Source organism: Oncorhynchus mykiss, chromosome 16 (assembly GCF_013265735.2).
Source record: "Oncorhynchus mykiss isolate Arlee chromosome 16, USDA_OmykA_1.1, whole genome shotgun sequence".
Taxonomy (NCBI): domain Eukaryota; kingdom Metazoa; phylum Chordata; class Actinopteri; order Salmoniformes; family Salmonidae; genus Oncorhynchus; species Oncorhynchus mykiss.
The window spans coordinates 19,232,346-19,244,875 of NC_048580.1; the positions used below are offsets into that span (position 1 = coordinate 19,232,346).

General features: G+C 42.9%; 3 protein-coding genes across 3 annotated transcripts in view; 1 reads left to right on the forward strand and 2 right to left on the reverse strand.

The window, feature by feature from the left end:
* Positions 1-605: 605 nt before the first annotated feature.
* twnk (twinkle mtDNA helicase) lies at positions 606-6,896 on the reverse strand. The gene is made up of 5 exons (XM_021565062.2): positions 6,836-6,896; positions 3,250-4,640; positions 2,765-3,005; positions 2,422-2,671; positions 606-2,096 (listed from the first exon to the last, which is right to left on the reverse strand). Exons 2-5 carry the CDS (start codon positions 4,613-4,615, stop codon positions 1,713-1,715), a joined length of 2,241 nt encoding a protein of 746 aa, XP_021420737.2. The 5' UTR covers positions 4,616-4,640; positions 6,836-6,896; the 3' UTR covers positions 606-1,712.
* Positions 6,897-7,065: 169 nt separating this feature from the next.
* On the forward strand, positions 7,066-8,592 carry mrpl43 (mitochondrial ribosomal protein L43). Its single transcript, XM_021565064.2, has 3 exons — positions 7,066-7,370; positions 7,571-7,677; positions 8,040-8,592. Exons 1-3 carry the CDS (start codon positions 7,240-7,242, stop codon positions 8,255-8,257), a joined length of 456 nt encoding a protein of 151 aa, XP_021420739.1. The 5' UTR covers positions 7,066-7,239; the 3' UTR covers positions 8,258-8,592.
* Positions 8,593-11,764: 3,172 nt separating this feature from the next.
* sema4gb (sema domain, immunoglobulin domain (Ig), transmembrane domain (TM) and short cytoplasmic domain, (semaphorin) 4Gb) overlaps positions 11,765-12,530 on the reverse strand; it is a 35,226-nt gene continuing 34,460 nt past the window's right edge. The window contains exon 16 of the mRNA XM_021567323.2: positions 11,765-12,240. The gene's annotated coding sequence lies outside the window, so the exon portion shown is untranslated. The remainder of the gene's footprint in view (positions 12,241-12,530) is intronic.

The window sequence follows — 12,530 nt, forward strand, 5'->3', positions numbered from 1 at the left end:
TGGCTAGACTACAAGAACACAATACCATTTTTTTGGGGGGGGGGGGTGATTCACTGTGCTAAGAACAATATTTTAGTTCCAGCAGCTGCCCAGAGAGCTCAGGTGGACTACAGGCCATGTGTTTAAACAGTGTGTCTTGTCAGCCAGGAGCTTCCTAGGACTGCTCTGTGTAGGGAAGACCACTAGTGGATCTGACAGACTCCACAGTCTTATAATTTCAATCCTGAGAGAAGAGGAACAATACTATGAACCCCGATATCCCTGTACTGTACATCAATCTGAATATCATGAGGATCCCTGACATGGAATGCAAGTTAAGGAATAATTGAGTGTTCTTTAGTGAGTATCTAATGTAGAAACGCATGGTCTGCGTCGAGGTCGGTTTAAAAATGTAATGCTGTTATGACATTGGGACACAGTACATCAGGGGTGTCGGATAATGTTTCAGTAGGGGGCACAAACCTGATTTTTTTCATCTAGACGCTGGTATTACATAAACATACTAAGCTGTAGGTTAGCTACATAGGCCTACTGTAAATAAATCACTCATGAGTATGCATGGCAACTCACTGCGGACACTATTTGGATGAATCACAGACACCCTCTAGGGATCAGAATTGCACATGAGCGCTTGACGTTTTAATGAGGCAAACAAGCAGCAGCACTATATCTGTGTTCAGTAGAGGGTAACGTTCACATTCTGCAACAATCCACATACAGTGATGGTGCTTATCCTTGTGGAATACTGTACCTCAGAAGTCCTAGCTCCTGTTATGACAGTATGCTGTTACTATATAGCAATACATGTAATAACATGGACAGTCAAGGGTTTGGATTAACGGAATTTAGCTTAACAGAATTTCACCACCTTTGAGTGGGGAAAAGCAGACATAACAGTACAGTAGTAGTAGAAATAGGAATACTGTCAGAACTTCATTTCGGTAAGTCAACTATCTTTCAACTATTATTTTAAAGGAGCTGCCCAGTGAAAATATCACTTTTTAAAAAGTTAATATTCTGTTAACTCATGCAAATAATGTTGTTGACTTGTCCTATATTTGCATTTGTGGCCAATGCATAAATTGAAGAAAAAACAAAATAAAACCATCTCGAACTTATATCTCAAACATCCAGTTTCAAAATGCTTGCTATTTCCTCATAGAATATGATGTCATCTCCCTGAGGTGGAAGAGCTGGCCAATCAGTGGTTTAGAGGAGGATGAGCTGGCCAATCAGTGGTCTACTTGAATGAATATCTTATGACCATTATATGCCTACACCATTCCAACACAAAAAAAGCTGCTTTTCAACCTACTTAATTACAATTTTTGTAAGGAAAACTATTTCCCTCATTATTGTAAGTATTAATAATCATTTCATAGAAATATGGAAACACTGGGTAGTTACTTCAAGTGCCAATACTGTACTCTTCAATGGTCATTCGTTGCCAACATCCAACATATCAACATATCATACTAATGTTATTTTACACAGCTCTTTTCTCCTTTAGATAACATATTTCATTCCATCTTTCTGTGACACAAGTAAGCACATGTTCCAACCAGGTGACAAATCATCAATATTAAGCAATACATTTTCCTTCCTTTTATGATACTGTACCATAAATTAAGTCCCGATACCTTTCTGTCATTTCAAATCATTATACACTGAGACAATGTTCTTTGCTTAGATCAATGAGTGAAGTCTTCTCTCTATGGCTGTTTCTTCCCCTCGCCCTCTGGTGTGCCCTTCCCTGCTGCAGGACTCTTAACAGCTCTGGGAGTTTTGGTAGCTTTGGGTGGCCTCTCCAACTTCACTAGTTTCTCCTTTTTAACCGTTGTCTCCTCCTTCTTTAGAGTTTCTCCTAAAGACTCCTCATTATCTGACCCCTCCCCCTTGTCACCTTTGACCTTTCTCAGCTTGTGCTTGCCCTTGACTGGGGCGGAGAAAGTGAGCGAGGCCTTGTTGAACTCCAGAGGGAAAATGCCCACGTCTCCGTCGAAGCGGTTCTTGGCCACCTGGAGGGACCTCCGGCCGGGGCATGTCACCAGCTTCTTCTCCTGCAGGATGAGCACGTTGTCTGCCTCCTGGCTGGCCTGGTAGACAGGAGTTTCAAAGATTACTAGTACCAACACATATAGGTTAAACATACATTGGTGACAATGTGTGTTGTGGTGAATCTCTTTGATTGAAAAAGAATGCGGGCCTGTGAAACTAATACATATACAGTACATGGAACTGTTTTTGATAACGTTGTCACAAGCACCACCTATCGATCAAACATAGCGATGCGCCCAACAGAATGACAGGTGTAATGAAAGCACTCAATGCTTTAAAGAGGCAAACAAGGAAGCCGCGTTATATTTATCTGTCTACATTTATATTGACATGATTCAGTATTAGATTTAACCCTGTACTCACCTTGGCTGTTCCAAAGATGGACGCTGTCTGTAGTTCTCTGTCGTCCTCCTCTTTCCTGGGGTGAATGATCAGAGTGACGTGACAGCTGCTGTTGGTGGCAAACTTCCTGAAAGCTCCGATAATGTGGTCCTGGACGGCAAACTTGTCTACAGAGAGGTTCTCCTGGCCCATCATGAACTGCAGGTTGTCAATGATCACGTGACTGATGTCGTAAAGGTAGACTGCGTGTTGCATGGTGTCCAGCACAGCTCTGCAGAGGGAGAGAGGAGGAAGTTATATACAACTCAAGCTGTACAGTACATCTACAGATTGACATATCACTCAACACGTTCAGAGGACTCACTTGATGTTCTGCTGCCCATGGAAGGTCATGAAATAGAGGGGCAGGTCCTCGAACCTGTCGGCCCACGAGTCGTACTGGTCCAGGTTCTCCTCCAGCCTCTGCATGGCGAACTGGGTCAGCATGATCTTGGCCAGGCGCACGTTGTTGATCTCAAAGCTGCCCCACAGCGTGTTGACGCCCTGCATGCACAGGTCCAGGGCAAACTCACTGATGAAGGTGGTCTTGCCGCTGCCCGTGGGTCCTGGAGGGGAGAAGAAAAAAAAGGGAGGAGAGGTACGTTAAAGTTAGAGCCACGATCAACATAGTCTGGTAGCAGATTGATCATTTGCTTTTGTTTTGACTTACACAGTAAAGCAATATTCTCAGTCTGGTGTCAGGTTACAAATCAACCTCAATTTGAAGCATATTCTACCATAACTAGCTATATACGTCTGTGTAGAACAACATGATCAAATGACAATATGTCATCCTACTATACGCTATACCTGTGAAGACTGTCAGTTCCCCTTTGCGATGACCCTTCATGATCCTGTTGAGCTCTGGAAACCTGGTCCATTTCACCCCAGCCACCTGTTCCGTATTGGCAAGCTCCCCGTAGACGTCCTCCCTGAGCTGCCTGAACGACACAATGGACTTGTGGGCGGCGGGGATGGAGGCTTTGACGATGCGGGCCAGGTTCCTGCCCTGGAACAGGGCCTCCAGAGGACAGGGCTGGAACTCCCCCGGGCGCACTAGGGAGCAGCGCTTAAGACCCAGCTTCCTGGAGAAGATCTTGGAGGCCTCCCAGGAGCGCATGTCCCCTCCCAGCCACAGGGTGACCCGCTTGAACTGCTCCAGGTAGGGCAGGAGAGCTGGGGGCAGGGTGTTAACACCCCGGGGCAGAGCCACACTGGGCAGGCCTGTGGCCTGGCTCACTGCCAGGGTGTCCACCTCCTGGCCTGTCAGCACCACCTCAGAGTCCATGCGTCCCACCAGAGGCAGTCCAAACAGGTTGTGGTAGGAGCCAGCCTTGGGCACCGTGGCCTCGGTATAAGCCACCGTCCCACCCTCCATGCTCTGGGCGGATAGCAGCTTGACGCCCCGCAGGCTGGAGTCCCTTCCACCAAACCAGGGGAACACCAGGCTCTTGGTGGGCTTGAATAACCTCACCGCAAACTTTTTGAGTGTGGCGTTGGAGATCTTGCTGATCTGGAACATGGTTTTGACTAGCTGTGCCTCCTCGTCAGGGAGGTCTGAGAAGGGCACGGCACTGGACCAGATCCTCTGCACCTCCCTGAGCTCCTGTTCCTTCTCCTCCCGCTCCTCCAGGCTCTCCGGGTAGCCCAGCAGCACGTGAGGGCTGAGGGAGGCCTGGCCCTCCTTTTGCATCACCTCCAGGCAGTCCTGCAGGTCCTCCCAGCTCCCCTCCACCAGCGTCTCCTTGCACAGAAATTGGCCTGTGGTTTTGTCAATGAACATTGTAAAGCTCTCCCTCCCTGTATCCGCAGGGACACCCACAGCCGAGTCCAGGAACATGCTGGGGGCGTGCAAGCAGCTGTAGCCATCATGGAATGGGATGTCTTTAGAGCGTAGATATTGTTTGATATCGGTCACTGTAATAGGGTCGACCGAAAAGTCTAGGATAGACTTGGTATCCTTTTTGTAGCTCCTGGTACAACTGATTGGCAATGACATCCCCCATAGTTGTCCCTGGGGATAGTTTGAAGGAATAGCAAATCTTGGGGTGTGTGGCTTGGTTAGGACTCTGACAAGGGAGGAAGAGAGGCATCTTTGGGGAGGCATCCTTGGGGTGCTGCGGGCTGCCACCTGCAAGAGACAGGTGGTCCCTTTCAGGAACCAGCTCATCCACATTTGTTACCTGTTCAAGACATTGGAACTGAAACATACAAAAGAAGGATTACACAACCAGCAAGGAAAAACATAGCTACGCTAATCAGTTAGCTCGCAAGCTACTAGCTACATACTGTACATTAGGGATCCCAACTACATTCAGCCGCGGGACAATTTTTTTATTGAGTGTATAGTCAGGGCCGGAACCAGGGTTTACGTTCGCCGTTAATTGCCGGCCTTTGCCCCCCCCCCCCCCCCCCCCCCCAAAAGAAAAGCAGGTAAATAAAACTGTTGCTCGACAAAATGACCAGAAAAAAATCCATGGCAAAATAATGCTTTTTATTCATTCATATTCATTGATACATTAAATAGATTTTACCTTCATGCTTATCGGTCTATAGGTTAATTTGCATTAATTTGCATTATTTAGTGGAATTAAATTGGTCTGTGTGTATTTTCGTAATTCATCATGTATCTTATTTATCCAACACAACTATCACACACACACACACAAGCCTTCCACAACCATTAGATCCACTAAAAATGAATTTATTTCATCAAAATAGTTTAACCTGCTTTTTATTTGGCTTTCAAGTATCTATGAAAATGCCCTTTTTTGTTACAAATTTAACTAGAACTATGCATAACGCACTAACTTCTTGTAGCAGGCATCTGGCTATAGAAAATGAACACTGGTCTCAACAACCTCAAGGCCTCGTGCTAGTGATTAACCAGCTAATCTTTATATTTCAAGTTTAGCCAACTTGGATCTATTTGCTTGCTAGCAAAGTTGAACTGTTATGAACACACCCTTCCGTCTGTCTCCAAATGTTTGAAAAGCATGTTAGGCTGTCCACTTCAGCAATCAGCAGTCCCGTTCTGTGAGCTTGTGTTGCCTACCACTTCACGGCTAAGACGTTGTTGCTCCTAGACGTTTCCACTTCACAATAACAGCACTTACAGATGACCGGGCAGCTCTAGCAGGACAGAAATTTGACAAACTGACGCGTTGGAAAGGTGGCATCCTATGACGGTGCCACGATGAAAGTCACTTAGCTGTTCAGTAAGGCCATTCTACTGGCAATGTTTGTCTATGGAGATCGCATGGCTGTGTACTCAATTTTATACACCTGTCTGCAGTGGGTGTTGCTCAATTCACTAATATATACTTTTGTATATATAGTGTATTTCAAATGGCCGATAAATCTAAATTTTCCGGGTCACCCAGTCCGGCGCCACATTTTCCTAATGGAAACCATGGCCAGAAAATATAATTAATTTGTACACTGCAAATTGACCACAAGAAGCCCAAACAAATATAGTTAGCTAGTATTTGACAAAAATTAAATAATTTCTTGATAACATTTGTTTACAATTCCATAGCTATGTCTCTCTATTTATGCTGGAAATACTTGAGAACAGATTTCCTAAATAAAAATGTATTTGAACTGATTTCCTGGGGATTTCTGTCTTTTGTGTTATTTACTTTGTTCAGAAAACTTGGGGCCAAATCAAATATATTTCGGGCCGCCAATTGGGGAACCCTGCTGTACATTAACCACAAGATCAGGGGTAGGCAACTGTTCATGGAGGGCCGCAGGTACTGCAGGATTTTGTTCCAACTGGGCACCACACTTCTGACCAACTGAGACGATTGATCAGTTAAATTACTGCCTAAATTTATCCCACCTGGACTTCCAGGTCGGTTAAATCAATAACACGTGGCACTCCAGAACCAGGGTCACCAACCTCTGCACTAGATGCTGGTTGTTGTTAGTAGCTTTCTGGTCTTAATATAAGGTTAGTCATAAGGTTTGCTGTGTGGTTAAGTTAAAATCACATGTTAAGAAGATACATTGTATAAATTGGTGTGGTTTATGACTTAGTGGCTGTGGTAATTAGCTAACTGACGTGAGTAATTTGTGACCTAAACAAGCTAGCAACATTTTTACAGGGGTGTCAAACTCAAGACCTAGACAACCAGGTGAGGGGAGTTCTTAACTAATCAGTAACCTTAATTCATCAATCAAGTAACGTTACTTGATTGACGAAGGGAGGAGCGACATACCGCAAACACTCGGCTCTGCATGGAATGCGTTTGACACGTGATTTAAGAGGCCAAAAAAAGGAAGACAGAAGTGTACAAAAGCGAGGTTGCTGTAGCTTTAACCTTTTATATTGATATGCATCCCCGCATACATTCTTTCAAACTAAACTAAAATTATAATGATGCACACCAACCTTTTCTTACAATTCTTCTCCCATGCATGCTTTTGTGGGCTTTTGTTGCGTTATAAAAATACGTCCGTGTGAAACAAAGCCATCAAACCAGTATTCTAATCGCATACACAAATTATACAAAGAGAACGCTTTGATTGTAAGTTTGTGATTGATAAATCTATTTTATATTCGTATTTGATATTTTTTTTACATCGAAAATCCAACTCAAATGTATAACATGTATAAATGAATTCAACATTTATTGATTCCTGTGTTTTGTCTTTCCGCCCGGACTTTTCACTTGACGGACTGCATGTTCTTCTCATGCCCGTCAAATCGTCCTTTAGCTACTTAGTCCATGGAAGTTAAAAAACATACACATTTTACATTTATATAGAGGTCAAAGTATTTATCAATATTGCAAAATGACATCTAGAGGCACCCCGAGTCGCTTCCTACAAAGTGTTCTGCAAAACGGGGTGGGTCGGTATGTTTGTCAAATGAAGCGCATTTCCCTCATCTTCTCCAAGAATGGACAGAGCTCTCTGGGAGCCAGGTTAGTGTCATAAAGCTAGCTAGCTATCTAGCCTATTGTGATTAGTTACCATTTATTATCTAGTGTGCTTTCTATGCCTGTGATATGTGGTTATCCCGCCTATTTATCTTAAGATGAATGCACTAACTGTACGTCGCTCTGGATAAGAGCATCTGCTAAATTAATAAAATGTAAATGATTATCAACAAATCCTTTCTTAGGGAATTCATCGAAGAAGGAGTGGTGGATTTTGCCCAAAAGAACCCTGGAACCGTTGTCTACGTATCTCCTCAGTCCTGCAGGATCCCTAAAATTGTTGCAGAATACTGTAAGTGTGAATTAAGTGATATTTTGTATGGAGAAATGTGTTCACGTCGATGTATTAAATATTGTTCCGCCATATCAGAATTCACTGCTACAGTAATATGAACTCGTCACATTTTTATGGATGCATTACACAAACATTACGGTAGGTGGCGCTAGAGCCAAACCGTTCATGATCTGTCATTGAGTGTGATCCAGGATCATTGTGCAGTGAAAACCAATGTCGTATAGAATTTTTTAAAATTCATTTTTACATTACATTGTTTGTGATTATTGCAGTTTGGATATTCATGTGATGCAGATCACGTTTTATCAAAACATCCCATATCTTGAGGAATTGTGAATGTGTCTTGTGTTTTCCTGCAGTAAACGGCAATGTGAAGGAGGAAGCCATCACAAGCAAGACGTCTCAACAGATCGCAGAGTTAATAACCAAACTGACCAACCAGTCTGGCCTGGATATCATCCGTATCCGCAAGCCCATCCACACAGACAGCCCCAGCATCCAGGGCCAATGGCATCCCTTCACTAACCGACCCCTGTCCATTGGACCAATCGGACCCCAGAAACAGCAGGCCAACTAAAGACTATGAAACCTCATCATACTGGCAATGTTTTTGTCTGTTATCGTCACCCTCATCAGTGGTAGAACAGGTGTCCACTCTCCACAGAACTGTCCAGAGCAACTCCATGGCAGACAAGCCATTGTGTTTCTGAAACACCTGAATCACCAGATATGTTATAGCATATCTGCCCTTTTCGTTTGAATGAATTTTGCACAGTTATCAGAGGCAACTTGTCAACTGGTATCAGTGGCGTGCATACAGAACAGTTTGTGTGTCCAAACCAGTATTTCAAACTGCTCACTGCAGCTGTGTTTTACGAATAGAATAAAGTGGTCAATGTTTTAGACTCAGAAGTGACTAATTTGTGATCATTTGGGAGGGGCTAATTTAAGACCCTGCGAGGCTAGGTATTTACGTGGATGATCATTTAAACTGTTCAAGCGTTTGAATCAGTCGACTGAGTTCTCTGAAAGACACATCAAAATAATTACAGATGACTACGACAGACAATCCTAGACACATTGTAGAGATGTTTATTTTCCATGGCATGTAGCAGATGTACTCATTTACACCAACAGCAGTGTTTCAAGTTGCCATTACACCACAGTTCAGAAAGAATCTCAACTTACAAAATGTCTGCCAATCTCCAAAACCATCTAAACATTGTGGAATGACCCAGAAACATATGGCTATTGAACATCTCTATCAGCTACCCATCAATAAGAGAACAGTGAATGTTCCCAACGACTTGACTGTAAGCATGTCTTGTATGAACTCTGTGTTGATTGTCTGCCGATGACAACATAGCTGTGGGTGGTGCTGTAAAAGAAGTGGTCAGATAGGATTTCTGGTTGAACTTGATGGATGAGTTCCAGGCAGGTTGCGTGTGACTGGTCACAGGAAAGGAAATAGTATAATCCAAAGGTTGATTGTGTAAAATGCAAAGGGTGCGTGAGTCATGAGTGTGGAAGGGAAGAGGAAGTGCACCTGTGACTGCAAAGCAATTACAGTCATGTGGTCATGCGTTCTCAATTTGTTTGGTGACCAAAGAGGATGGCATTACGTTTTCCGGCTGTGAAGTCAGTGTTATAGATTATAGTTTAAACAATTCATAAAATGTAAAATTGTGCCTCTTCATTCGGGTATGTTTTTTGACGGTTACCTGTCAGAATGTAGGGTGGACTTAAAACAGGAGATGATGACCTTAATAGAGTCCACTTCATACTAGTTATTTAAGTTGGGAAAAATTACAACAGTCTGTTATTCTAAGAACATCTACTGAACAGACTGCTGATTTTTCTATTGATCGGAGTTGGGTTACCACTAGTATTAACATAGCTAATTATTTGTCACACACCGATTACAGGCAGCAGAGACTGACCAGAGTCAGAGAGTTCTCAAATCACATTTTCCCCCCGATGAGAACTGTCAGAGCTTGACTGACACTATGGGTGTAAAAGCTCTAAATAAAGATTGCTGTTGCTTAGTTACGGCCCTAGACCGCCACTCAGACTTGCCTTTTTTCCCACCAGTCTTTCAGCCTGTGCTGTACCCCCATACCCTGTCACAATCATATGTGTGAATTACTCACAATGATATGTTGCGCAGTCTGTGGAGAAAACAGGGTCGTGTTCATTAGGTTCCAAAACAAATGAAAACAGAATAAAATAAGGAGGGACTACCGGTCTTTGCATTGTATAAAACGTTTTCCATTGCGTGTCCTAATGAACATGACCAAGGCCTTGATTATCATCATCACCCAACAGCAATACTATTGGGTATCATGCTGTCGAGACAAAAGGACGCTGTTGGAACATGTTTTGCATAATGCTGTACTGTACTGACTTCGCCCTTGGGCATTGACACACAGGATTATTTCCAGTCAATCTGATGCAAAATAGTGTTTTTATCCTTTACGGGTAGTTGCACAAAACAGTTACAACATACAGTGCCATTCAAAAGTTTGGACATTCCTACTCATTCAAGGGTTTTTCTTTATTTGTACTATTTTCTACATAAAAAACTATGAAATAACACATGGAAGTAACTAAAAACTAACAAAACTAAAAACACATGTAGTAACCAAAATTGTGTTAAACATTGTGTTAAACATTGCCTTCCTTAATGACAGCTTTGCACACTATTGGCATTTTCTCAACCAGCTTCACCTGGAATGCTTTTCCAACAGTCTTGAGGGAGTTCCCACATATGCTGAACACTTGTTGGCTGCTTTTCCTTCACTCTGTGGTTTTTAACCCCTTTTCTGCCCAATTTCATGGTATCCAATTGGTAGTTACCGTCTTGTCTCATTGCTACAAGAGCCATGCTTCCTCCGAAACACAGTCCAACCAAGCCGCATTGCACACAATGGAACTCGGAAGCCAGCCGCACCCATGTGTCAGAGGAAACACCGTACACCTTGCGACCGTGCACTGCGCCCGGCCCGCCACAGGAGTCACTAGTGCACAATGGTACAAGGACATCCCTCTCAGCCAAACTCTCCCCTAACCCGGATGACGCTGGGTCAATTGTGCGCTGCCCCATGGGTCTCCCGGTACCGGCCGGTTGTGACAGAGCCTGGACTCGAACCAAGAATCTCTAGTGGCACAGCTAGCACTGCGATGCAGTGCCTTAGACCACTGTGCCACTCGGGAGGCCTAAATTAACTTTTAACGTGGCACACCTGTTAATTGAAATGCATTCCAGGTGACTGCCTCATGAAGCTGGTTGAGAGAATGCCAAGCGTGTGCAAAGCTGTCATCAAGGCAAATGGTGGCTACTTTGAAGAATCTCAAATATAAAATATACTTTGATTTGTTTAACACTTTTTTTGGTTACCATGATTCTATATGTGTTATTTCATACTTTTGATGTCTTCACTACTATTTTACAATGTAGAAAATAGTCAAAATAAAGAAAAACCCTGGAATGAGTAGGTGTGTCCAAACTTTTGACTGGTATTTGTATGAGAATTGTATTTTCTCCTCAAGTTCAATGATGGCCAAAGAATTACACATGACATGGCCAATTACATGGCTGATAAAATACTAAGTAGATTGTGAAGTAGTAGTCATATCTACACCGAGCCAGAAAACAACACATAACATGTATGTAACACATTGATGTAACACTTTACAAGGGTATACTAAATCTCCTTATGTACAGAGCAAGAAAAGTCCTCGCAAGAGGTATAACGCAAATGAATCATTTAGTCATTGTTAACTCAAATGTATTCTGTAGGTGATGTGGAGTTAAAGGCCCAGTGCAGTCAAAAATTCGATTTTTCAGTTTTATTTATACTGTATTTCCACACTGAGGTTGGAATAATAATGTGAAATTGATGATCCTTCCCTTTTAGTGTAAGAGCTGTTTGAAAAGCCTGCCTGAGTTTTCAGCCTTTTTTGGTGGGATGGAGTTTTGGCCTGCCTGGTGACATCATAGTTACTAGACCAATAGGAAAGAGTTCCAAACCTCTCTGCCAATATCAGCTAGTTTTCTGATAGTTTCCCCCTCCCCACTTAGACCACTCCCAGACAGTCACAGCAACATTCTTGCTTGAGAAATTGCCCTTTGCTAAGAAGCTATTTTTGTCACAGTAAGGTACTTCATTGTTACCTAGAAATGATTTGATATTGAGATAAAAACGGCTGCACTGGGCCTTTGTCTAAACCTCCATTTGAATGTTGTCATGTCTGTACAGTATGACGTGAGCGAGTATGTTTGTTGAAATAAGTGTTCCACAATGTTTATGGGGGCATACAGTATATACTGGAGGTGCGTATTTGACTGTAGTAGCCAGCCTATTTTCCAATTGACAGTAAGTAGTAAGTACACTACAATAACCATATCCAAGTCCCCTGCCATTGGAGATTTCACGTGCTGATTGTCCTTCTGTGTATTTTGAGCAGTCATTGGCTCAGATCATCAGGGTTCCTCACACACTCCTTCTATCCATCTTCTCCATCTCTTCTGAGATCAATGTGATCTGGCTTCTTGCATATCTAAAGACAGATGCAATATAAAACAGCAGACATAAAGACTTAATATGGCAGCAATACACTCTACATATACAGCATGTCTGTTTTTTATTGTTGTTTTAAACTAACTTCTCTCTGTTAAAACTTTAAACGTAACGTGACAACATCAGTGAATCACCTCTAATGAGAAATGACATGCCCTACAGTTTAAATGCCCAGTTTGTCATAAATGTCCAGTTTGTTCTTTCAACTTTGAATGTTCTATTCATAGGCTGAGTGAACACGCTCAACTACCCTCATTTGTGTGATTGCAC